Below are 25,930 nucleotides of genomic sequence, written 5' to 3'. Positions count from 1 at the left end.
CCTTCCTTGGATTTGTTTTCCTTTTTTACTTTCTTTCTTTCCTCAATCCATACTTCTGAGCAAACAGAATATTAATATTAACGGAAACTGAGGGAGCACATCACGTGACAAACAAGGATGAACGCATTAACTTTTTTGGTAATTTATTAATAAATAAATAAATAAATAATCACATTTTTATGATAATTTATGGAATATACTAGAAAAAATATTGGAACGTGATCGTTATCGATCCAGTGTAGGTGAACCGCCACAATAATAAAATTTTGGAACCCTAATTAGATATTATTTCAATACCAAATAATACAAGCTCCCTTACATGCATGTTCCAGTTCTAGAACTATTTTGGGCACTTCAACAAAAAAAAAATTCAGTCATCTCCAACGATTTTGCATGGTCAGTCTCATAATCATCTATAAGAAGATAAATCGAGAAGCTACAGTTGACCATTATGGATATTGCCTACTTTGGACACTTGAACCATATAAGAATAGGAGAATAAGTCATGGAATGGGGCCTTAAGTTCTCCAAGAACTTCAATTTATTGGTGCCTCCAATAGGCTACGTACCTTCCTTGACCAATCAATTAGATAAATCAAAAGTGACATATCAACGACTATCTGATATCTTATTTATCATCAAACAACTAATAATTAAGAGGTCGATCATTTAATTAGAGGCTTGTTTAATTGGCTGATTAGTGGATTGAGCTTACAGTCATTGTTTTTCATTGGTCACACTTGATAATCTAATCGACTAAAAATGCTCCAATCGGCTAAAGGCACCTGGAGTGTATCCATCAGAGGGATTGTTTATAAGATCTTCTAAGAACTTTAGACAAAAAAAGCTCTTCGTTTTAGATCAATTTCCTATACTTAATGTGCTAAAATGCTCGAAAGATTCTAAGGGCTTGGATAAGGTTGGAAGTTCATCTTCGTCAAGCTCTTGATACTCTACTCACTCTTATAGTTTTTGTTCCATCATCTTAGAGATGTTAAAATCAACTGTTTAGATGATAGGATAAGCTACTTATCACCTACAAATATAGATTTGGCATTAGTGGCATAATAATATACACAATGTAATAATAAAAGTAGTAAGAAAAAGAGCAATGCTAATCGAGAAAATTTTATATGATTTGGAATCCTAATCCTACTCTATAACCTATTGATTGATTCGTCAAATGAATTACTCATGAATTACCAAAACTCCTTTATACAAGTGGAGAAACCTCATACAAGATATACCTTCTCTTACAATAATATAACAATAAAAGTATATAAAAAAACATTAACAAGTTCTCATAAAAGGCCTTATCTAAAGCCCTTGAACATCATTTTTCTTAGTTATTTATAATAATTGTTATTATTGTATATATTCTAGAAGAGGTTGTAATTATAAACTAATAGTAATACTATTACAATAATCTATAAATAGCAAAATAACTTAAGTATCACAATACAATCCTACTAATTTTATTATAATATTAAAAATTAAAAATATACTCATTTACAGCAATACTGATTTTATTAACAAATAATTTTTATCACATATAATTATTATCAAATATCAATTTATTTAAATACTTGGCAGATGTAGATGAATATGAGTTTTATGTTTTTTTATTATTTTAGATAAATATCTAGTGGATATAATATTAGATTAATTAAATAGGTATAAATGTATGAGTACATATATATACAAAAACCGACCTATTCTCAATCCCTAATTACGAGTTTATACTGAATTATGAGTTTCAAGATTTTGTCCTTTTTCTAATCTATATATCTATATAATCTATGCACATGTGAGTTTGATTTTATTAGCTATTAAAATTTGATTTAATTGTTAATTGATTGTTGTTAATCCAATTTATATATATATATTTTTAAAAATTGATTGATATATGGGTTTGGCAATGCTTCAATCATTCGATTGGTGATGACAATAATTCTTTGGTTGGTTGGCAAATAATATATTTTTATAATGACAAGGCACATGTGTAACTTGAGGAGTATACTTTATTTATTTATTTATTATTATTATTATTATTTTCAAATTTTTCAAGTGGGTGAGGAGGCGACAAGGACTTCTATGTAATATACACAAGGACATATATACGTAATAATCTTATATTTGTCAAACTATGCAATCAAAGGATGTTTGAGAGCAAACCCGGACTTTGACGACCGCACCGATAGTGAGGTTTGCATAGTAGGATGGATGGATGATCGATCGGAAAGCTAGTGCCGAAGGGGATTTATCTGATGATGGAAGCGTGAGGACTTGGAGAGGAGAAGGAAAGGGAAGGGGAATTTGGAGGTGCACTTAGCCAAAGCCACCGCGTGTTCAACAAACTCCTAGTTATTAACACCTAGTTCAAACAGTCTCAATCCTGAAGAGACTGACTGGGATTTATAATTTTTTTTTATATTTGTCAAACTTGTATTGTTAGTCTTACAAGTATACCATAACTTCATCTTAAAGTCACTCATGTGCTGACTCACTCTTCTTTTCACCCAAGCCTCAACACTATCCCTCTCTTCACTACAAAACAAGTATTCTTGTGTCTAAATCGAAAGGTCAACAACAACGCAAGGAAACTCAACACACTACAGTTGATTGGAACTTTGAACTCTTACAATACCAAAATCCAAAGAACCAGAATCAAGACACAATCTCAAGCACAGCCATTTTATCTCCTTTAACCAAAAAATTCAGACTTGCTCTCTTGGCACCCATACCACACCCCAAGTTGGCTATTCTTACCTGTTACATTAGTTCACACCATGCCTCACATGGCTTATCAAAGTCACTGACCATATGTTTCACTTTATCATCGATAAAGCATCATTTGAGCATCATGGAAAAGTCATTAGAAGGTTAAAACATGAATCATAATTGGGGACTCATTGAAACATCTTTGGAACATCAGCTAGAGACATCAAATGATTGTGAAGTATATTTAGTTTTATGCTACCTTCGGAAAAAGTTTTCATTGTAGATTGAGACATTTTTGGTTCCATACATCTCAGTTTGGTCCCATGTGAAGATGAGATGCCAACTTTCCCCTTGGAAGATTCAGATCATGTAATCCGCCATGTGAACATGGAGATAAAGTTTATACCTTTGTAAAGCCTCATCTTTGCAAAAGCCTAGAAGCTTGCCTCCTCTGTTGTCGGTCTCGTCAAGAAGTACCGCAAACTGTTCGAGAGAACCTACAAAGATATTGAAGATGATAGATTGATATCACTTCAGCTCTCACAAATGATACTATCCTACTATCGTGTAATTAAGCAAAAGGTAAACATGAATGCCATTCAATTAGCAAGTATTGTATTAGGTGTGTAAATATCAAAAAAAAATTGTAGGATAAAATCGAAGAAGATTTACCTGTTGCAAAGGCTTCTTGATTGGCTCGTTTCTGTAACTGACATGGAATTTGGCCTTAGCCAACAACCCCTGAGTGAGCAAGACAACATTATCATTTAAATGGCATTCAACTAAAATTTCCTTTTTAAAAGATGGTACCTCGGTATCGAACTCCCCCGACTGGACTGCAATGTTTATGTCAGTGATGTTCTTAACCAAATCAACCAGCAACCCAGGATAGTCTGCTGTCTGAACAACGAGCAAGCTGAATGGGAACAAATATGATAATTTTATCTCCGTGTTGATTAGCGAGAAGAGAAATATGCATTTCAACATTAAGGCGTGTAAAAGAAAAACAACCAAATTGTAGATGATTTTAGTTGCTTATAATGAGTAAGTAAACATGTTTTGTGAGTTTGAACTCAGTCAAAGCTGCTAGATCTAGTAGTTTAATTAGTCAAATAACTTCATATATGGCCAATTTTAAGTCATTTGGTCACTTTGAAAGTGTGTTGAACTCCAATGATATCTATATATTCAATTCAAATTTTGAGCAAAAAAAGATTGCTTAGAAGTTTCGGCTAAAACTGATCATTTTTCAGTTGTTTGGCTACTTTGAAAGCATGATTCGACTCTAATGATTATAAGCATAAAATTAAATGCATGACTAATTTTGATATTTTTTTAAATTTATAAAAAAATATTTTTAATATTGTTTAATTTATAATTCATGTAGCATTTTAAAAAATTAATTCATATCACATTATTCTTTAAAAAATATATTTTTAAAATTTATAACTCATAGCAATTTTGACCAATATTGTTGCATGAGTTTGCTTAAGCGTGCACGTTAGGTTGGATGGCTAGTCTAGTTCTTTTAGGTGCAAATATGAAGGTGTAGTGAGTGTAGAAGCACAAATTTGGTAAAAGAATACTAGATGAATAAATCAAAAAGAGACACACCTTACGCTCCTTTGATGATTTTGTAAAAAAGGAGCACTATTTTGATTTTTGGACCAATTGCTATGGGACAAGGGAACTCTCTTCACATTGACGTAGATTATGGGTCCATCAAGACAATGTTGGTTTCAAAACCAAACTTTCATGATTTTGTCCTTTATGATGGCTTCGACAAGATATCTTTAAGACTTATATGGCTTCTAAGCTTTCTACTCTTTGTGAATATAGTTTAACATTTCTATACCACTGTATTAGTTGCCTATTACCTATTGGAGCCAATAAAGGTAGTGCAATCTGAGCACAAGCAGACATGACGGTATAGTACCGCTTAGGTAAAGTCAAGACCAGAATTGAACTCTAGCTTTTTAAGATGAATTTGTCTTGCACACGGTACTCATGAAATAGAATAATCATCTCCCAAGACGATTTTATCTTGTGATAGCAGCACTACAGATAACAAGAACCCCGAACCGAAGATGTTTTTCTAACTCTCCAAAATGCAAGTATGGAATGCTTGTATTCTGATTTGAATGAATGAATCTGCAAAGAGGGGACCCTATTTATACTATGTGAAAGGTTGGAGGAGCCTCTCGATTTAATCAGATTTAATCCATCTAGTTTGAATTTGGCGATCTAGATCGCATCCTATCTGAAAGAACACATAGTCCCTTGGATTCATCTGATTCATCCATTTTGACATTAACGACTCAGATCGAGTCTCATCTGAAGGAGCACTTTGACCCTTCACCTGGATGCATCTGAGTCCTCCATTTTTAAATTCAATGGCTCAAATTAAGTCATTTGAAGGAGCACTTACATCCTCTCATCTGATTGTCCATCTTAATTTGAAGAGCTAGATTAAATCATCTCATTGATCTACATAGAGCCACATGATTTCCAAATTGTGTCATGTCATCCATTCGTACCAAACCCACCTAAGCCCATTTAGGCAATAAGAAAGACTCCTCAAGCTTCTCATGACAAAGCATACATGTGAAGTGCGAAGTGCACCCTAAATGCCTAATATGTGCACAAGCGTGCTCGGTCGGTGCTACACACTGCCCTTGCAAGGATCCAGGCATGGATTGAGTTGAACCAACTAAATCCCAACAACACAAAACATACCTTTCCTTTCCGATTTGGGATAATCTTTTATCCCTTTCTATGATGGGCTTTATTTGAGCTCACTTTAATAATTAATTTTGCATTAACCCAAAGTTAGTTTTGAGAAATTAAATATTCTAAAATTATCTACTCAAAATGTAAATTTCAATTTTCCTATCAATTTTCAAATTTATCAAACGAAACCCACTTGAATTATTTTCGGAAGTTTATTGGTTCAAAACCAATTTTCCAACATTACCTTAAACAGTATACAAGAGCAAATTGTTTGCTTTTAGTTAGTCAAATTACATGAATTAACACAATGGAAATGATTAACGTATTCAACTTTAGATATTTGAAATATTAGGGCTGTTGAAGTTGTTTATATTGAAAATAGATAAACTTGAAGATATGTATCTTAGTGATGTAGCCATATAGAACTCAAAGAAGGAATGAGATTTATTAAGCCAACCCGAAATAGTAAAGACAAGATGGCTTGATGAGGAGGAGGACGAGGATATATTGGCAATCTAGTTTGTCTCTATTAATCACAGATTAAGTGAAATGTTCATACCTACGATCAGGCCCATCATCATAAACATCTATATGGGTAGCAATATCCACATCAACCTGAAAACATAGAGCAACAATTAAAGTTGTCATTCGTCAAGCAATCAGACTTCTAAGTATAAATAATGACTAAGTTTTTCAAAAAAAAATAAATAATGACTAAGCTCACTAACAAGCTACTTGCTAAATACTTTGCACTGATATAGTTTTGAGCGAAGTAATTAAAACTGTTATTCTATACAATCGTCGGAAAGATATACTTGAGAATTCTAGATCTTTGTATGCAAATTGCTCTCCTTCAAAGATGAGGAACATGCATGAACATTTACAATCATTTCTGGATGTACAAACTGCTGGTAAGTGGAAGAGGCTATAAAGATATGACAATGCAGAGTTGTTTTATCTCTGTGAGTTACATGATGTTCTTTGTCATTCATGCTTCAGGAAGGTATTGATTTCAGATATTAGGAAAGATTTCTTGCAAATTACTTATATCTCTCTGGACGCAAAGAAGAGAGAAAAATGATCTCATGTGCTATTTCAACGAAGAATAAACGGTACCACAAACTTATCATTAAAATGCTAAAATACAAGCTGTTCAATCCCAGAAAGGCAACATTAAGGTTTCTAAATCATTTTAACTGAAGGAATCTGGCTTCAGCTATTAGGAATAATTGGTTAAGGGAGATTTAAATCTTTTCTGCCAGTAAAGAGATGTTGAAGCATTTCTTATGTGTTTGTTTGAATGGAGATTGACTGGTTCTGGCTGTAAGAAGTTATCAAAATATGCTAAAAATGTAAGAGGTGTACGTACAGTTTATTTTAGTGGAATAGTTAGAAGTAATTTGTTTTAGTGAGAAGGAAGCATATGTTAGAAAGGTCGAAGATAAAATGAATAGAATATTAGATATCATGTGATTATTTGATGAGTCTCCTCATTTTTCTATAAGAACATGCTACATTTTGAAAATGTATATGTGAATTTCGTCTATCTTCCTAGAATACAGTAAGTTTTCCAATAAATATAATTAGAGTACTTGTTGCGATGGAGGCTCAACTCCAAATGCTGCTCCCATTGCCAATTGGCTGCTTGACTCCTGCAAGATCAAATAGGGGCATTGAAGACTCATGAATTTGAGAAGAAAAACACAGCACAAAGCAACATTTATTCTTACTGGGTGATACTCAATCAAATTGTTTATAATTGTCAAGCGGATTGTTTCTAGCAACTCTGGGTCTTCAATTTTGCGACCAGTAGACCTACAAGCCCCTACCCACTGAATTTAGTATCATTTGTATGAAGAAACTACCACAAGGCAAAGGAATGGCTAATGCATGAAGAACTGCAGCTATGCTACATAATGTTACAGAAAATGCCAAACGAAGATCACATTATGCAAAATGATCACAGATGGCAAAAGAATGACAGGATCTCAGAAAACTTACGCTGTAGTTATCGCAAACTTGTTGTGCTTCCCGGAAGAATCCAAGCAAACATTAGCCTTGACAACATTGAGTCCTAGATTCTTCAGGGCCTTCATCTTCACAACACAAGAACAATAATGAACATCCAGTGCCTACCTGATAAGGTGTTAGAAGTTATTGAACTTAAACCAATACTACAACTTACAGTGTCTAGAAGAGTTCCTAGACGATCACCAAAGGTAATTTCAACGATAGTAGACTCTGGATCAGAATCCTGATCGATGATAACTTTAGGAGTAGGAATTGCGTCAGTCTCACTAGAGCTGTCATCCTGTTGACTCAAAAGATTAGAATCAACACAGATGAAAATGAAACCCAAAGTACTGGGCTGATGCAAACAGGAAGTTCTTGCCTCAACAACTGCTGGAGATGCTGCTCTAGGAGTAGTTATGGTCGCGTCAGAATGCAACCTGGAAATCCCAATTCTCAAAATCATCGCTATGTAAGAATAACTAGATCAATTGTCGAAGTGTACAAAGCTTGAACGATCTTTTGAGGTCCATAACTAAGAACAAATTAACTGAAATGAAGCAAGGTAGGTTTTTGGCATCCGAAGTCGAATCAAATTGCAGTAACAGCGGCGGGGATGGAATCAAAACCTGATTTTTGAAGGGATTGGAGCTCCAAAAAGGGTGGAGTAGCGGACGGAGCAGCACCGGAGCGAAGACGGCAAGCAGCACTCTCCCACCCGCGGGTTAGGGTTAAGGCGGAGGCTCCCAGAAGCCATGGCGACCGCCATTTCTCCTCGTCAAGGCACCAATCTTACTAATCCACTCCTCTTCGAATATGCTTATATGCCACGGCAGAGGGAATAAGAAAAGGAAGAGAATGGGAGGGCGAATGGCTGCATCTCCGGAGCACCATTGCATTATCCAGCCATACGAATCTCACCTTACCTGTCTCTGTCTTACCCTCAGATTGATACCTCCTCCATTTCCATATTCACAATAAGATAAAGGAGAGAGAGAAGCCACCTTACCTTTGTTATCCACGGATCCTGCGGCTGCTTTGTGAGTTGTGGTGGCACAGAGAGGACAATGGCAAGAAGTTACTGAATAATATTCTCAATTTGCTCTGAATTCTCATTGATTTCTTGTAATATCTTGCAGGAATTTTGTCTTCAGAAAAGGAAAGGAAGAATCTTGCGGAGGGATTTTGGAAGCTGACTCACAGGTCATGACAAAAGACTTTGTTTGACGTTTATTCGCAATGAAAGTTTATACATATTCAGCCATGAACGGGAACTCTTTATCTGCGATTACTCCAAGAAATGATTTTGATGGATTCTTTTGGTTGTCAAAGGAGAAATGCTTGCTGACTCATATTGCAGAACCATATCAGGCACAAGTTTTACATGCATAACTGTAAGCTAATACACATTCCTTTGAAAGAGAGAGAGAATACACTGCACATTTCATGCAAGTGAACTCGAAAAAGTTTATTGAGTCTTTGAAGATGATCAGAAGTGGTCGATATTTTGGCTTCGCTGTTCATGGACAACAACTACTGAGCAGAGCAGTGGAGGTTTTTGGACATGCCGGTTACTGGGATACAAAACAGACTAAAAGGTGCATTCACAAGGGCTTTGGGTAGCAAAAGGCACAGATCAGCCCTCAGTGCTTTACAAAGCAATTTTTTGTTTCGCTGCAATTTTCAAGAAGTGCCTTGGGAGCTCCTTTGTTTTGGCGCCATTTGAATCCTTATGAGTTGGGAAGAAAGCCTGTGTTGATATACAACGAGCAGCGCAAATTAGCATGCCCGTTGCTGTACACGGCCAGGCTCACCAACAATGAGATGGTTATGTAGATAGAGAATGCTGGTGCAATCATGCGACGATGTGTCTTGCTAACGAGGTGTTAAGTGTGTAAGTGCAAATTATATGTGTCTTGCTAACGAGGTATTAGTGGACTTATCGTGAATTTATAACTCACTATTTTACCACTCTCACGGTAAAGATTTAGCATGTTTATATCGACGAAAAATCCTATTGTAAGTGTTTTTCTAACACAAAATAATTGACATAAGTTTTGTAAATATAATCTAAGAAGTTTTGATGGATTAGATGATTGAATATTTGATATATGAAAATTTTGATAAATTAATAGTGATTTAGATAAAATAGGATGACCTAGAAGCAATGTTTCTTAGCATACAAAGTTTTTGAGAATGAGACTCTTCGCGAGTAATGACCATCAAGAATCAACATCAAAATCCTTCATGGATTTTCGCTTAATAATTAACTAATATCATTCATCAGTCGATTGTTCAACTAAATTAAAATAGTGGACATTTTATACATAATGGATTTACTAAGACCAACACATGATATTCTTGTAGCATTTATGGGGTCAGTTCTTCTATTAGGGGGTATGGGAGTTGTATTACTTACCAATCCTATTTATTCTGCTTTTTCGTTGGGGTTGGTTCTTGTTTGTATATCTTTATTCTATATTTCATCGAACTCCTTTTTTGTGGCTGCTGCACAGCTTCTTATTTATGTGGGAGCCATAAATGTTTTAATTATATTTGCGGTAATGTTCATGAATGGTTCCGAATATTCTAATGATTCATATTTTTGTACCGTTGGAGATGGAGTCACTTCACTGATTTGTATAAGTATTTTTTTTTTTATCATGTCAAGTGTTTGGTCCTCTATGATCCACTTAAACTTCGCTTCTCTTGTCAAGTGTCTGGTCTTTTTATTTAATATTTTTTTAAAATATCAAAATTCAACTCGAACACTCTGATTAGATATTAGATATTGATTGTATAATATATATATATATATATATATATATATATATATATATATATATATATATATATATCAATTTAATTAATTATATGGTACATATAACTGTGTCGTGTAGCTCGGCCTTGGTTAAGTCAACCGTAAAAACACCGATTCCCCTGTACCACACATGAACTTGCATGCACGCAGCCAATTCCCAATGAATCATGCAGAGACAGACATAAGGCGTGGCAAGGCCACCTGAAGCGCTGCCTCTTTTGATGAAACTGTCGGTGCATGATTATCGCCACTGAGTGCTGAAGATGAAGGGTTTAGATTATATATATATATATCTCATTTAATTTAAGTGCATGGTTTAACTACTCTTAGTTACATTACAGTGTTATCATTTTCTCTAATATTCTTTTCAAAAAATTTATGATCATTCTGCTTCAGAGTTTTAGCTTTAGCACATTATATTATATTGAAATTTTTAATTTTAATTATTAGTTTTCTTTTAATTTTTCACTAGGTGTTTCATGATTTAACTAAAAGGGATAATATGATTTTTTTGTTGTCAATTAGCCAATGATACATGTGTACATAATATGGTTATTTGTCAAAATTATAATACAATAATCTTGAAATATCAAATGAAATTAAGTACCAATTGACTTAATTACTAAATCAGTTCTTTATGGTAAATATATATGAGCATTGGAGATTCAATAAATTTTAATTTAGTACTTGATTTAGTAAATTTTTATCTCATTATGAATCTTTTATTTTTAAATTTTTTTAGAATGTATATATATATATATATATATATATATATATATATTAATTTTTCTTAACTTCTTCTGTGACATGGGACTCTATCAACTAGCATGTACAATAGCAAATTATTAAAAATCATCACCCCTCTTCCTTCTCTTTAATTAATAATTACTTCATCCTCTTGCCATTTGCAAACACACATGAGATGACATCAAACGCACATAATCAATATAGTCAAATCATCTAAACCCTAATTCATCTATCAAGCTACTTCATAAAAGCATTTTTAATAACTTATCAATATTTATTTTGTATATCATTCAATTACTATTTAGCCATCATGACTGGTAACGAGCATTCATGATCACCAAGAACATCATAAAAGCCGAACAAACGTTTAAAAAGTGCCTCCTTTCCCACAAAAGTTTAGTTTCCTGAACAAAAGGGCTTGAATTCCGGGAGTTATAAGCTCAAAAGCAAAAGCTTCTCTACCTGAGTTAAAGCTTTGAGTTCCAACGCCCCAGCAGCATTCCTGTTCTTCCGTCCCATGCTATCATTCCACACCCTTGCTCATCATCATCGCATCTCCAAAAGAACACTCAGTTAATTTGAACAAGATTTGATCAAGATTGTCAGGCTGTTTATCTCGCATGCCGAGCAATTGGATGTAAAAACAATGCTCCTCAGGAGGGAGTTTTGGTACCAGGGCACGGGATTAGAGGGACATGGAGGAGGATGAGTCCAAGTTGAGAGGAAATGACGTAGCTTTGCATTTATGTTGACAATTCATGCATCTCCCTGTAGCGGTTTCTCAGTCAAAACATCTTGCTCACTACAGAATGGGGGATGATACTGGGAAGATAGGGAAAGAACATGCCAGGGAAAAAACAATTAAGTTTAGAATTCCAAAAAGACAAGACCTGGTAAATAATTAATAGTGGTGTCACTTCGTCCAATAAGTTCTCGTACTGTTGTGCCAGGAAATGCATGTGGTTGCTGCTGTACCAGGAGAGAATCTGCAACAAATCCAGCAAGAGTGCACTGTATATTTGTTTACTGTGTTTAATTGTTGTGGTTGGATTCACGACGAAATCTTTAACTTTTTCTTTTGTACAGAGATTTTGTCCATGGGCCATGGCAGTGGTGTGAAACAGTAAAGAAAAAAAGGGGGGAAATGTCGAAGAAGGCTTGTTGGCGGCAAGGGGGTTGATGATTACTGTGGCACAGTGCCAAGGACAAGAAAGGCAGCAGGTTATTTAAAAAGATAGCAATGGCTCACTTGCCATCAGCAACATCACAGTTGGTGTGGACATGAGGTGGGCGAGTGAGGTGGTGGTGGTGGAAGGTTGAGGAGGCGGAGGATATTCTTGACCCTGCTCATTCTCTGTCTTTCACCGTTCTCTGGTGCCATACACTTCTCTCGTCCATGGATTGAAGTCTCCCCGAGTTCTATTCTTGCAATCTTGGGTCTTTGACTCTGTGGTTGCAGACAATACCACCGTCGACCCAGGTATGATTGCTTCCTGCACCAATTGGTAGTGGATAATTTAGCAAAAGTTGAATCTTGATTCGCGTTTTGGGGTTTACTACTAGGAATTTGATTTCGTTTGTTTTTTTTTTTTTTTTTTGCCTTGTTTGTGCCGTAGCACGATAGGTTTGATGATGGATTGGAATGCCAACGCTTCGTTACTGTGGGATTGGGATAACCACGAGCCCTCAGGTGGGAGTTACAAGTTGTCCGCCGGCGGCGGCGGCGACGGCGCTTCTTCTGGCTCAGATTTGGGGAATGGCTCCTCCTCCAAGAGCACCATCTCTGCTTCCACTGCTTCCTCCAAGACCGCCAAGAGTTCCGATTGGGAAGCGAACCCTAAGAACTGTGACAAGAACGTAATTTTGCTGGAGAATGGTTCTTCGTCAGTTGCGGCGCAGATGGCCGGGTTGGAGGAATCACAGATAGGGCTGAAACTTGGAAAAAGAACCTACTTTGAGAATGTTTCAGCCGAGAACAGCGGGAAGATCCCGCTGTCGGCTTTGGATTCTGTTGCTGCATCAGGTTCCCCCGTCAAAAAGCCAAAGGTTGCTCATCAGATCGCACAGAGCGTCTATTGCCAGGTTCAAGGTTGTAGCGTTGATCTTAGCGGAGCCAAAGATTATCACCGGAAACACAGGGTCTGTGAAGCCCATTCTAAATGTCCCAAGGTCGTCGTCGGTGGCCAGGAGCGCCGGTTTTGTCAGCAATGCAGCAGGTCAGTGAAATCGAATTTCTATGGCAGGTTCTAAAATTGGTTATACCTATGTTATTGGATGAATGCCCAATTTTTATGCTTCTGTTCTTTTTTTTATTTGCAAAAAGGTTCCATGATTTGTCGGAGTTTGATCAGAAAAAGAGAAGCTGCCGCCGGCGTTTGTCTGATCACAATGCGCGGCGCCGCAAGCCTCGCCCAAACATAATTTCTTTCAGCTCAACTCACACTCCATTTTATGGTATAAAAGAGTTGTTCTTCTACTTCTTCTTCTTTTTGTTATTACTGTTACTATTCAGTTTTGACTTTTCTTTGTGGGGGCTTTAGATTTGAGAATTTCTTGAGGTCATTTGACCTTTTGCAGTACTACAGAAAACTGCATATTTGAAGCAAAAACCTTAGTCTTGCAATGTGCAACTGTTTTCTATCTTCTGTATAATTCGCTTTGTTGATCTGGCAAGCAGGGGCAACATGTAGATGGCAATTGGTTGAGCAATTAAGTCCATGCGTCTTTCTGAAAGGTTGCAATCTCACAAGCTGCCTGGTAGTTGAGTTTATTTTGAACAAGGCAAACAAACCTTGTCCGAGCTAATAGTTGAAGCTTAATTAAGCTATAAACTAATAGGCTCAGCCAGAAAAGTATTCAACATTTGTTGAAACTGAGATTAGGTTTATCTGATTTGATATTGTCAAATTGAAACTTATTCACTTCTGCTCCAAGCATAAATATTAAGGAAAACAACAAAAATCAGTGTTATTTCACCTCCGATCTTACTTATGGCCATTTATATTCTAATCTCTGCATTGATGAATGTGGTTAAGATCCATGTTTACAAAGGTCGCCACCAGTTGATAGGCTAATACAACCTTGCACCATTGTCGGTCAGGCTGCTGACAAGCATTCATTCACTACGCCTGAATATCGATTTATCTTCTTTTCTAAATATAGGTTAAGATAGACATGAGCAAAAAGATTTATCAACCATCAGTTTCTCAACATGCCTTATTGCAATTACTAAGCTTGATTTTTCCTCCCAGAATACAATATTCTGTATTTAGTTGCGTTTTATAATGAAATTTCACTGATATAGGCAGCTACAAAGTTGTCACTGTTACATCTCACACCAGCGTTAGTTCATGTATAAAATTCATGTGTTCTAATTTCTGATACTGCCTTACATCTGAGATTCAAAAATGCTATTTGGGGAAGACATAGGAAGAGATAATATGTTTAGTTGATTTTTGGTGAAGAACATTGTGTTTTTTTTAAATAGTTGGTAGTGTTAAGTGACCTTTGGAAAATATATGTTGTTTCCTCCGGTATAGTTCTAAAAGATTAAGAAAATTCTGCTGTATGGTAGAATAACATGCAACTGTTGTTAGTTAAATTTGATGACGGATTATATTTTGCATCATCCAGAATAGTTCTAAAAGATTAACACTATTGTGTGACAATCATCAAGATGGTATCAAGATGCAACTGTTGTTAATTATCAAAAGGATGTTCTAAAGAAGTTATACACATATATTTTTTGATGTTTTTTCTTCTTAAGTTTCGGATATGCATCATGCCCAACTATCAGAAAATTTGTTGAAAATTACATGAACCAGTGGTGCAATTTCTTGTTGCTAAAGCTTACCTTGCTTTTTATAAATGACAAACATTGTTTGAACTGTCTCTGTGGAATATAGCTGCTTTTGATCACGGGAGAACAACCGTAGGCACCACTGCTGAAGAGACTCATAACATCAAGTTCACACAAATGAGAGAACAATGGATTAAACCAATCAAAGAAGTCAACATAGATGGGCAGCTGCATTTGCCAAACACTCAGTTCTTAAATGCCTTTTGTTCCCTGTACCATGAGGGTGACAAGCTCTTGCCACTTCATGGCACCGCCACTGAAGTACTCAATCAAGGTGAATGTCATCTAAGTAAATTATTTCGAAGCTCTCGTATGTTTTTGCCTTTGCCCAGTGGTTTATGAGGCATCTTTATTTTAGATTGATTTACTATAACTAAGTGATATATCCTAGATATGTTTCTCAGAGAAACCTTATTTGTTCTATTGAAAATCGTCAACAAGCTGGTGTACATATTCTGAGGATAATTTTCTAGAGAATATAGCACTTGAGACATTAGAATTGCAAAACCTTTAACTTCAACAACAGAGTTGGTCTGGGTGTTACATGTTTGTCAAAGCCTAAAGCCTCGAGTGATTTAGTATAATCTGGAACGTTATATAAAGCAATTTAACACTCAGATTTGTTGCTTGCTTCTTTTTTATAGATCATCCCGATTAGATTCTCTGATGGATTATTCATCCATGAGGTTAGCTACCTTTTATGTTGCTGATCATGTTGTTTCTGTTGTTCAGAGTCGATAATTTTCTAAAGTAAATTGGAGATAAATGTGCTGGTAACTGTAACTCCATTGGTTCATGCTTCTAAGTTTGTATCCATAACTACTGATATCCACAATTTGGTTAACGATGCCGTATATTTTGGTTATTCATGTGTGTCACAGTTAGCATTATACAACTAGGATCGTGTCCCAGTTAGCTAATTAAGTGTTAGGCATCAAAGAAGAATCACCGCATTGGTTCTCTTTTCTTGTAAAGCTTTGCTCACTGCCTTTCAGTTTATCCGAGTCTTTCTTCTCTAAGCAGGTTCAGAAGCATCTGCAGGAGCTTCGAACTTGGATGGAGCACCAGGTGTCCGGCGTGCTCTCTCTCTTCTGTCAGCCACCTCTTGGGTTTCTCCCGACCCTCGACAAACTTCTTCCATCGTCGGCTTTGTGGATGCTAGCCTACCACACATCCCTTAGTGCCCATTGCAAACACTCCGAGCCATTCGTTGCACGGGTAAACTCTATCTCAACCATGCCAAATGCTACCTTTTACCATGCACAGTAATCGTCTTCAGCTGCAAAAGGCCTCTTACAAGCATGCTCCATTTGATCCAGATCACATTTATTCGCGTCACGAACTCGAATGATTCAAATCAGAGGTCGGTAAAGTTCTCCGATCGCGATTGCTTGTTCATGCTACCATCATTTTCCCAACTCAGTTTAACTTTTGAATGCTAGAACTTGGATCAAGCTTCTACTGCTGCTTTGTGGAAGGGGGTCAGTCAGTTGGGTTTTTCTCAGTTGATGTACTGAAGGAAATGCTGTGTTTTGTAATTTAGACTGAAACTTTTGTGCCTCATCATGCAATTCGTGCTCAGTTTTGGGCACTTTTAACCAGTGTTTGTTTTATTAATTATCTTTTATCAATTATCAATAAGTGGATCTTTTCCTTAGACTTTAATTTAATTTACTCTCTGGCTCTTAATAATCATCATATGACAAATTTCTTGTAATTTAACTCTTTGTTTCCTATTTCAAGTTCCTTAACTCTAATTTAATTTCATTGCATGGAGGTGCTAGTGCACTATTCTTATAGTATATGCATTAATATTCAAAAAAAAAACATATACACGAAAAAAAATGTAATTTGAAAAAAAGGAAACATAAAGTGGAAGTAAATCTATCAACAACCAATTGTTAAAAATAGTCTTTAATTCAAAGTTAAAAATACACAATGGGGAATTCTTCCTTGAAGAAATTTCAACCGACCTTAGTTTGACTGTTGTATGTTGTCAAACAACTATGACAATATATTATTGTCTTCGGTCATTTCAACTCCTTATAGTTGGCATGGCTAACGAATCGAACGTCTAATATTAAACACACACAATAAGATATATGCAAAGGGAACACACCGAAAGAATTTATAGGTTTGAAAAGAAACCCTTGTAACTTTTCATCTCTAGTGTTCCTATCTCGCAAAGAAAACATCAAAGATATCAAGGAGAGAGACCTAAAGTGGTAAGGTAACTAATTAAGCTCCCTCAATTCTTGTTTCACATAGAGCCGATGAGGATGATTATAAGATAATTAAGGATCTTACATGAATATATGCAGAATATTACAACATTATGTCGCACACTCAACCATCTCCATCGATAGCCATAGCCGTCGACAAAGACAAAAATAGCCAACATGCCTTCAAATGGGCTTTGGATAATATTGTCGCCGCGAAAGACAACCTCACACTCGTCCATGTCAATACCAAGAGTTCATGTCTGTGCATGTTTCTTCTTGTTTGTTTGTGTTTATTTGTTGCATGAACAATGGTTGGACTAATCATATATAATTTCTTCCATATTTATTCTCTTTTTGATGCAATGTGTAGCATTAGATGATGGCAATTATGTGGCCGGTATCACAAAGGAGATAATTAATCCTTTTAGATGCTTTTGCACACGCAAAAATGTAAGTCATCTTCATCGTATATATACCAATTACTTCCATGGTTTATCGTATTCAAGTTGAGCAATAGAAGTTCTTGGACTGCAGGTACATTGCAGGGATGTCATAATCGAAGGCATTGATGTTGCCCGAGCAATAATAGAGTTTATTTCGAATGCTAGAGTCGAGAAGCTAGTGGTCGGTGCATCATCAAGAAGCGGATTTCTCAGGTCATCATGCATGTTGTATCAGTACTTGATGAGTAGTAGTTCTGTGACAATTATATTCTTTGATATCGAAAACAAATTATATATGTTTGTTTTTCCTCCTCCTCAGATCATTAAGAAGCACAGACCTTAGTACCTCAATCTACAAAGGGGTGCCTGATTTCTGCACCGTCTATGTCATCGGCAAGGGGAAAGTATCCTCCGTAAGAAACGCTACCAGGCCGCTGCCGGCCATCTCTCCTTTCAGGGCTCAAGTCCAAGGGCAGACACAAAATAATAAGAACGATATAAAAGGTATGTATGTGCCTAGCTCAATGAGCATAAAAATTAAGATGTTGTTTTCCTTCCATATAGACCACTGAAGAAGAAGATTTGCATTTTCCAGTTCCAAGTGAGGTTGCAATCAGTCCACGGAATCAACAAAAACAGAATGATTCGATCATGTAAGCTAAGAATTTCTATAGAAAATTTATATGTAAGAATTACAACTAAAAGTAGATCTTCAAACTCAATCAGGTCACCTTTCAATAGAGGAGGAAAGCGAGCTCCAATAAGAAAATCTCCTGAAGAGATCAGTGATTTATCTTTTGTAAGTAGTCAGTCAAGCGTTAACCATGGCTACCCTCCAAGATTCTCAAACATGTCAGACAGCTTCGACTCACCACACAAGTCGATGAGTGGATCTTCTTCTTTGTCCCAAGAAAGCTCATCGCCTCGGACAATGGTGAGTCTGATATTTGGTTACTGAGATCAAAATCCGAGATAAAAGGTATGTGCATGGCCTTGCGACTTGCAGGATCAAGTGGAAGAGGAGTTAAGAAGGTTGAAGTTGGAACTTAAGCAGACCAAGGACATGTACAACACCGCTTGCAAAGACGCACTTACTGCTAAACGAAAGGTGATTAATTTAATTAATTTTTCTGGCTGTTTCTTCCAAAAGTGTACTCGATCGTCTACAAATTTTGATTTTGCTGCAGGCAACGGAGCTCCAGCATTGGAAGATAGACGAAGAGAGACTGTTAGAAAAGGCTCGGCTGTCTACAGAATCTGCAAGTACTGAAGCATCAGAACATGCATATGCTCTGCCACATAGAGATGTAAGGTATAGAAGGTACACGATAGAGGAGATAGAAGAAGCCACTGAAAACTTTGCAGACAGTAGGAAGATTGGAGAAGGTGGCTACGGTCCCGTTTACAAATGCTACTTGGATCATACACCTGTTGCTATTAAGGTTTTGAGTCCAGATGCTGCGCAAGGAATGTCGCAGTTTCAGCAAGAGGTAACAAACATTCTTCAAAACTACAACTACACAACAACAGTTCAACATTCAACGATTTGAAAAAGAATGTAAACAGGTCGACATATTGTGCTGCATTCGCCACCCAAACATGGTTCTACTGGTCGGTGCTTGCCCAGAATACGGCTGCCTCATATACGAATACATGGCCAATGGAAGCTTGGAGGACCGCTTACTCCGGCGAGGGAACACACCGCCCATCCCGTGGCAGCACCGGTTCCGGATTGCAGCAGAGATAGGCACTGGCCTCCTCTTTCTGCATCAAACCAAGCCGGAGCCGCTGGTTCACAGAGACCTCAAGCCCGGCAACATCCTCCTCGACAGGAGCTTCGTGAGCAAGATCAGCGACGTCGGGCTCGCCCGCTTGGTCCCGCCCTCCGTGGCCAATAGCGTCACCCAGTACCGCATGACGGCCACGGCAGGAACCTTCTGCTACATCGACCCAGAGTACCAGCAGACCGGCATGCTCGGCACCAAGTCCGACGTCTACTCGCTCGGGATCATTCTGCTGCAGCTGGTCACGGGGAAACCTCCCATGGGGCTGACGCACTGCGTGGAGTGCGCCATCGAGACGGGGGCGTTCGCGCAAGTGCTGGATCCGTCGGTGCCTGACTGGCCGGTCGAGGAGGCTCTGAGCTTGGCCAAGTTAGCGCTCAGGTGCTCTGAACTCAGGAGGAAGGAGAGGCCGGACCTTGGAAAAGTGGTACTGCCAGAGCTGAATAGACTCAGAGAGGTTGCAGAGGGCAGCATCCTGCAGGACGCCATCTTCGGGGTCACCTCGTGTGCCTCAGCATCTTCCGCTCGTAGCCAAGTTTCAGTGCGAGTAAGCTAATTCTTCTCAGCTCTAATTTTGTTTTTCATGAAAAGTCATCTATATGTCGATCGATCATACGAAGATCATGAAGGAGATCAAGAGTGTTAATTCCTTGGTAATTGTATTTCAGGGCGCGTTGAGTGGACCTGCAACAGAGCAATCTGGTTCTGAAAGCTCAAGATGTTGAAGTGGTGGATTATTGGCGACGCTGGGAAGAAGATGATGAGCAATTTCCATGATGAAGGAAACAATCCAGAGAAAAGATAATAGTATTTTTCTAGTGTAAATACACTCTCTTTTCCCCCCTAGTGTAAATACTGATATTTTCATGCCAGACAAAAATACAAAACAAAACATAATTGACTGGTTGATGGACAGGCCTCAATATGTGAAGCAATTTAATTTCCCTTCTGGATTTGTATATGTAATATGTCCACTTCAATGAATAGGCCGTGGATTCATAGGATGGTTTGATCAATAACCTTCTGGAAGGAGGGTTCAAGATTGTACTCCTCCTAAGGACTTCAATCCAATTCTGAAACACTTTCACAATCACAACCCACATAATTAATGAGCTTAGTTCAGTTTCAGCAGCAATCACCATTGTTTTTCCTAATCTCCACGTAGCTTAGTGTACGCAATTACAATTAAATGTAAGTTGATACATGAACGCATTCAAGGCTTTACTAGCTACAAACAACCAGGTTGGCTCTGTTTGTTCGAAATGGAGAATGCATAAAAGTATCCGACTCCGGAAGAAGCTCCATGTACTGAAAGAAGTTGTTCAATATCTCGGCGCTGTGTTAATGATAAAAGAGCCATTTTTAAGACATGTTCAGTTGCTCAAATGAAGAATGAATCAACACATTAAACAAATTCTACCTCCGCCAATAGTTGCTTCAGGTAGTTTCTCAATCGAATACCTGTGTCTGGTAATGTACATGATAGGCACTCCGGGAATCTGTTTAAGCCTTGCACTTTTTAGAGCTTAGTAATAGGGTATAACACTACTGCAAATACAATTTAGGCCTATACCTTGCGTATCCTTCGCTTCAAGTCTCTATCGCATGTTGCAACAATATAGCATTTGTGCTGTACATGATAGGGTGGAATGCTCAATACAAGAACATAAAAAGGGTGGAGAATACAAAAGGGAGAAAACAGTAAAGATATTAAAGCCAGGAGAGGTTTCCAACAAATATGGAGATCAATTTTATAAAAAATTATAGAAACACTAACTTTCTGCAAGACAAAGTGGTGAGACTTTAGAAACGCATTTTGGCATATCAAATGTCACCAATAAGAGCATAGATGAATGGCATTATCCTCATCCATCTATAAAATAGCAGATCCTGAACCCAATCCAATCCTTAAACACTGAAAATACCAGGTTTGTAATAGTTGAATTGGTTGACAAGATCGAACAGGGTAAACCAAAAGGATGGCTCAATCCGATTCAGACCATATGGTGCAGTAATGCCAAGGAAAATGTTAAAACTTAGCTAAACAAGTCAGCAGTAAACTTAGACAGGAAGAGATATTTGGTTAATATGGGCACAGTGCCTGAGCCAAATATTACAAAATTTAACAAACAACTGAAACATTTGATGAACTTTCAAATAGAAAAGTAAGCAAGTGGAAATTGGTGTTAACAAGAATATGTATCGGAACTTGCAACATTGCACAAACATAACAAGTCCATGAAATAATATTGCTAACAATTGAGTGGTTTAAGTGATATAAATTAGTTTGATGCAAACCTGAGTAACCCTGTCGACGATGCAATCATCAGCATAAGTCCCTTTATGTGTGCATGGTAACCTTTCAAATCTAGGATCTTTGGCAATCCTGTAAAAGAAAAAAAAAACATCTAATTAAACATTACATAGGTAAAATTGAATTATATACTTTATGAAATTGATGGAGAAAAAAAAAAGACGTTACCTTAAAGCTACACGGTACTTCTGTCCCAATTTTTCAAGCTCAGCCATAACACAATCCGTGATGCATGGAGTGCCTATAGTACAAACATGAGTGAAACAATTTCTTTATAAAATAGATAAAAGTGCTAAGATGACCCAAATAATCCTACTATAAAAAAATAGGGGAAGGCACGGTCCTCATCTAAAAGACAACTTACATTTTGCATAGAGGCAATCCATCATGCCTTTCTCCAAATCCAACTAGAAGCATTAAGAAAGCAATCAGTAAAGATAACAAATAAATAAATATATCATGTATTCTAGAGGAATAAGATCCCTTACAAACATAGCATGAAATTAAGATTTGCAAAGATGACCTTAAGCATTTTTAACTATACATGTTTCTAGTACTATCACAAACATTCTTGAAGAGCCAACACATATCATCTACATATCATCTATAGGAAAGAAATTAAAAAGCAACATTTTGATTAATAAATAACACATCAATAAACTGTACTTCAACAAGGTTCTGATAGATATTTCTACTTAATGAAAAGTTTACAAAATTAACAATACTGATTTCTCCAGCCACCTAGTAGTCTCAGCAAGAATGGCCATATACAATACGATTATATTTACCATCTTTGAATTGAGCAAGGAAATAATGTTATTCTCGTTAATTGCAAAAAAGAAATTTTGGCAGTGTCAACTAACACAATGTCCTCAAGTTTCACCAACCACTATTAAGAACTGATGAAATGATAACAGACACTGTCAAGCATCAGTTAGTTCTAACTATTAATATGTAAATAGTATTAATAACAAGAAGATAAGAGATAGCATTAGCAAAACAATTAAGTTTCAAAAGGGTCTACTGCAATGACTTCACCATCAGAAACAGGACACTTGGAGAAATGTTGACAATTTAATCTTAGCTTCAAAAAAGATGGATTAGGATTCAGGTATCTACTCTTTTGATGTAAACAAAAGATATCTTTTGAGAGAGAGCTTTAGTAAATGTATGATACAAGAACGACAAGGAGAAGTCAGAGATAAGACTGAGTAAAGTTCTAACATTTACTTGAAAAAGAGCGAGAGACAGAGAGAAACATGGTAGAAGAGAAAAAAACAACCATTTTTTAAAAAATGCAATGGATAAGGAAATTGACAGAAGTGTTGTGAACAAAAAGAGACTAAGATCTCTACATTTAGGCCAAACGATGTGTACTGCTGTGAGGAGACTACATTTACAGGTGGTTCATTTGTTTATTGCAAGAGAGGGATAAAATGTTAGGGGAGATACGATAAATTTCTATCATTAGCTTTGAGAGGAGACACATAAGGGAAAGAAAATAATAAATCTCACATTAAATCATGCATGCAGCATATCAAAAGTTGAATGAAAGATATAAACTTATTGTTGAGTATAGAATCTAATGGTACTTCAACTTTGAAGTTACAGAGGGTAGATAAAGATGCAATGGTTCTATAAATATCTAGAGTCAATTTATGTGATTTTCCAATCCACTCTGCTTTATTGTGACTATTTTGTGTTCCTCATTTGTCCAATGATGTAATGTCTTATTTTGATTTCAATGTCCTCATTTTTTTTCCTTTATTTGAAAATGTATTCCATGATTTGATTTAAATTGCAGCACCTTCTTTAATCCCAAAATTAGGTGTTCTCAACATCCTAGAACTGGATCTTTTGGGATGGTAAGGTGTTATCCTTGAGGATTAACTTAGGGACCAATTTCTCTAAAATTGGTTGGGATTTTAGACATTGGTATCGCACATGGTGAGGAAAGGAAGGCTATAGGACTTATTCTAGGACAAGGCAAGGGTTCTGTGTTTGTCTTGGTAGCAGTGTAGGAGTTGGTGGGTAATAACTCAAGGCCTCATGGTTGTTAATCATAGTATCCTCATTGATCTTGACATAGACCATATCGGTGCTAACATGCATGAAGTGGTAAACCTGGCTGATGACCATTCAGGCCTTGAGCAAAACATTTCATATATGTTGTTGGTGAAGACAATGGAGATGCATATGTACTTGTCAATTTGGGTCTAGGCAACCAAGCACATGCACTCTTGATGAGAAATCGGATGAGTTTGGCACGCAATAATCAAGCTCGTCAAGGATCCCAGACTGTAGTTGGGATAGTCGGACAAGGTAAATGGTGATGTGGATAGTAATGGATCTTGTATTCTCACTGATGAGGATGCCACTTGGCATGCATTTTACCATGTTCCCTTTGCAACAGGACTTCCAATCTGGAGTGAAGAACATAATGGTGTGATGATGCAATTAATGAAATGAATAGACACAAAAGGAGAGGGAAACCACAATATTGAGGAGGATACAATGACAATGCTGTGTCAAATGTGTGCCTTGCCTCAACTGGGAAACTCTAAAAAGAAACCTTAGAACCTAATCAATTACCAAGTTGAGAGGGGTATAAACTAGAAAAGGAATAACTTACAATTACATATAAACAGGACTCCAAAGAAACCACAAATAACTAAATATTCATGGTGGGATAACTACTGAAAGTTGTAAACAAGTACCATCATCCATAAGCCCATCAAAAACTAGGATGTGACACTCTCACTGGCACTATGTAAAGAAACCCTCAATTAGTGGTACATTATTATCTACAAATTCCTACTGAGATAATCTGAGGCCAACATGCACTGAAACTATATCCTAGTTTCTCAACAGAAAACAGAGAGATAGATATGGCCCACAGTCAAGCCAACTATCAATCAGAATAATTTTGCTTACACCAAGAAAACAAAATTATATTACTTTTTTTTACACAGGCATAACCAACATTGAAAGCTGTAATGCATAGGAACCTTATTTTGGATGGAGAAGTTAATGAAATTGGTGTCCACAATAACCCTGTAAGGTGGGCAAATAGCAGCGTTGTATGTGAAGACCAATGCGGAGGAAACACCCGGCCTTCAAAACACAAAAAGAAAAAATTAAGAAAGAAAACAATTGTAGGAAGAAAAGCATTGATACAATGAATAACATATGCGTACACATTGCGAGGAAGCTTCTCCTTTTCAAGATCCTTCTTTTTAGGATTCAACACCTCTTCCTTGTACCTAAAATTCAAATTCAGAAATATTATAACATACAGAGAGGAGCACAACAAGATGAGCTTTTCACTTACTTCCTGAGGGTTTTAGGACCGATAAGCCTTTTCGTGACAGCAAACTTAGGACCTTTCTTTGCTCGCCCCATCACTGTAGTATCCAACTGTGAAGAAGAACGTTTATTAAAACTAACTGTGCATCTATTCGCCCCATCACTGTAAGTACCCACTGTAGTATTCAGTGTTTCAGGTGTCGAACCGTGGCGCTCCGCACCAGCGTTTTTTACCGTTCGGACACAGGATCCGCACCGAAACGCCGTTCCAACACGGTATCGGCAGTGAAAAGCAAGGAGAGGGAGAGAGAGAGGGGTCAGGCGATATCTTACCTGAAAGTAACGAGCGGCGAGAGGCGTGGCGAGCGGGAGCGGCGCCGATTAGGAGAGGTAATCGGAAGAGATGGAGTCGGGGATTTGGAATAAAAACCCTAATTAAAACCGATATATAAAAATCAGTTTTAAAATTGATATATAACGGCACGAAACGGAACTACTGTTAGGGTTAATCCGATATTTCCTAATTCGTTACGCGACTCTTCTTGGACGGCCGCTCGCGGCCTCTTTTCCGGCGGAGGCTCACAATGGCAGGCTGGCTTACAGCGGCAGGCTGTTGACGCCTGGTCGGACGGCGGCCGAACAGCCCTGTGCACGCGCGATGACACGCAGTTTTAATCGAAACCTAGATTTTAATTAAATTTATATGTTAATAAATCAAATCGGAACTTAAATAGACCTAATCAGCATTATCCCTTAAAAATATTCTATAAAATCTATTTAAATTCTAAAAATTCCTAAATAAATTTTATATATTCATATTTATTTATTTTACATATTATTAACTTATTATTATTAATTTGATTATTATTAATTCTATTATTAAATTAAAATATATATCATAGAAATGATATACTACGCGACTTCTCCTGCGTAATTCGTGAGCGACACCGCCAACCCATCGTCGTTGCCGCTG

The 25,930-nt window shown here is 37.0% G+C and overlaps 4 protein-coding genes across 4 annotated transcripts; 2 read left to right on the top strand and 2 right to left on the bottom strand.

Annotated features, from left to right (window-relative positions):
• Positions 1 to 2,875: 2,875 nt before the first annotated feature.
• On the bottom strand, positions 2,876 to 8,298 carry LOC141844112 (ACT domain-containing protein DS12, chloroplastic-like). Its single transcript, XM_074732115.1, has 10 exons — positions 8,091 to 8,298; positions 7,844 to 7,901; positions 7,637 to 7,762; positions 7,453 to 7,547; positions 7,182 to 7,266; positions 7,044 to 7,103; positions 6,011 to 6,066; positions 3,532 to 3,637; positions 3,394 to 3,462; positions 2,876 to 3,218 (listed from the first exon to the last, which is right to left on the bottom strand). The coding sequence occupies exons 1-10, from the start codon at positions 8,228 to 8,230 to the stop codon at positions 3,156 to 3,158; spliced, it is 858 nt and encodes a 285-aa protein (XP_074588216.1). The 5' UTR covers positions 8,231 to 8,298; the 3' UTR covers positions 2,876 to 3,155.
• A 4,360-nt stretch (positions 8,299 to 12,658) lies between these two features.
• Positions 12,659 to 16,098, top strand: LOC141843869 (squamosa promoter-binding-like protein 12). The gene is made up of 4 exons (XM_074731886.1): positions 12,659 to 13,245; positions 13,353 to 13,483; positions 14,935 to 15,162; positions 15,912 to 16,098. The coding sequence occupies exons 1-4, from the start codon at positions 12,659 to 12,661 to the stop codon at positions 16,067 to 16,069; spliced, it is 1,104 nt and encodes a 367-aa protein (XP_074587987.1). The 3' UTR covers positions 16,070 to 16,098.
• A 1,125-nt stretch (positions 16,099 to 17,223) lies between these two features.
• LOC141843927 (U-box domain-containing protein 52-like) lies at positions 17,224 to 20,062 on the top strand. Its single transcript, XM_074731946.1, has 10 exons — positions 17,224 to 17,368; positions 17,481 to 17,560; positions 17,645 to 17,766; positions 17,873 to 18,057; positions 18,149 to 18,206; positions 18,280 to 18,487; positions 18,560 to 18,661; positions 18,741 to 19,043; positions 19,120 to 19,884; positions 20,006 to 20,062. The coding sequence occupies exons 1-10, from the start codon at positions 17,224 to 17,226 to the stop codon at positions 20,060 to 20,062; spliced, it is 2,025 nt and encodes a 674-aa protein (XP_074588047.1).
• A 377-nt stretch (positions 20,063 to 20,439) lies between these two features.
• LOC141843871 (uncharacterized) lies at positions 20,440 to 25,383 on the bottom strand. Its single transcript, XM_074731887.1, has 10 exons — positions 25,291 to 25,383; positions 24,983 to 25,068; positions 24,849 to 24,914; positions 24,660 to 24,765; positions 22,016 to 22,058; positions 21,820 to 21,892; positions 21,636 to 21,723; positions 20,911 to 20,967; positions 20,758 to 20,836; positions 20,440 to 20,673 (listed from the first exon to the last, which is right to left on the bottom strand). The coding sequence occupies exons 2-10, from the start codon at positions 25,051 to 25,053 to the stop codon at positions 20,660 to 20,662; spliced, it is 597 nt and encodes a 198-aa protein (XP_074587988.1). The 5' UTR covers positions 25,054 to 25,068; positions 25,291 to 25,383; the 3' UTR covers positions 20,440 to 20,659.
• Positions 25,384 to 25,930: the final 547 nt, after the last annotated feature.

The sequence above is a fragment of the Curcuma longa genome, chromosome 13 (assembly GCF_044706935.1).
Source record: "Curcuma longa cultivar G26 ecotype Majalengka, Jawa Barat chromosome 13, ITB_CL_G26_1.1, whole genome shotgun sequence".
Classification (NCBI taxonomy): Eukaryota; Viridiplantae; Streptophyta; class Magnoliopsida; order Zingiberales; family Zingiberaceae; genus Curcuma; species Curcuma longa.
Note: the sequence above shows the minus strand (reverse complement) of the source record. Positions and strands in the feature narration are given on the sequence as shown.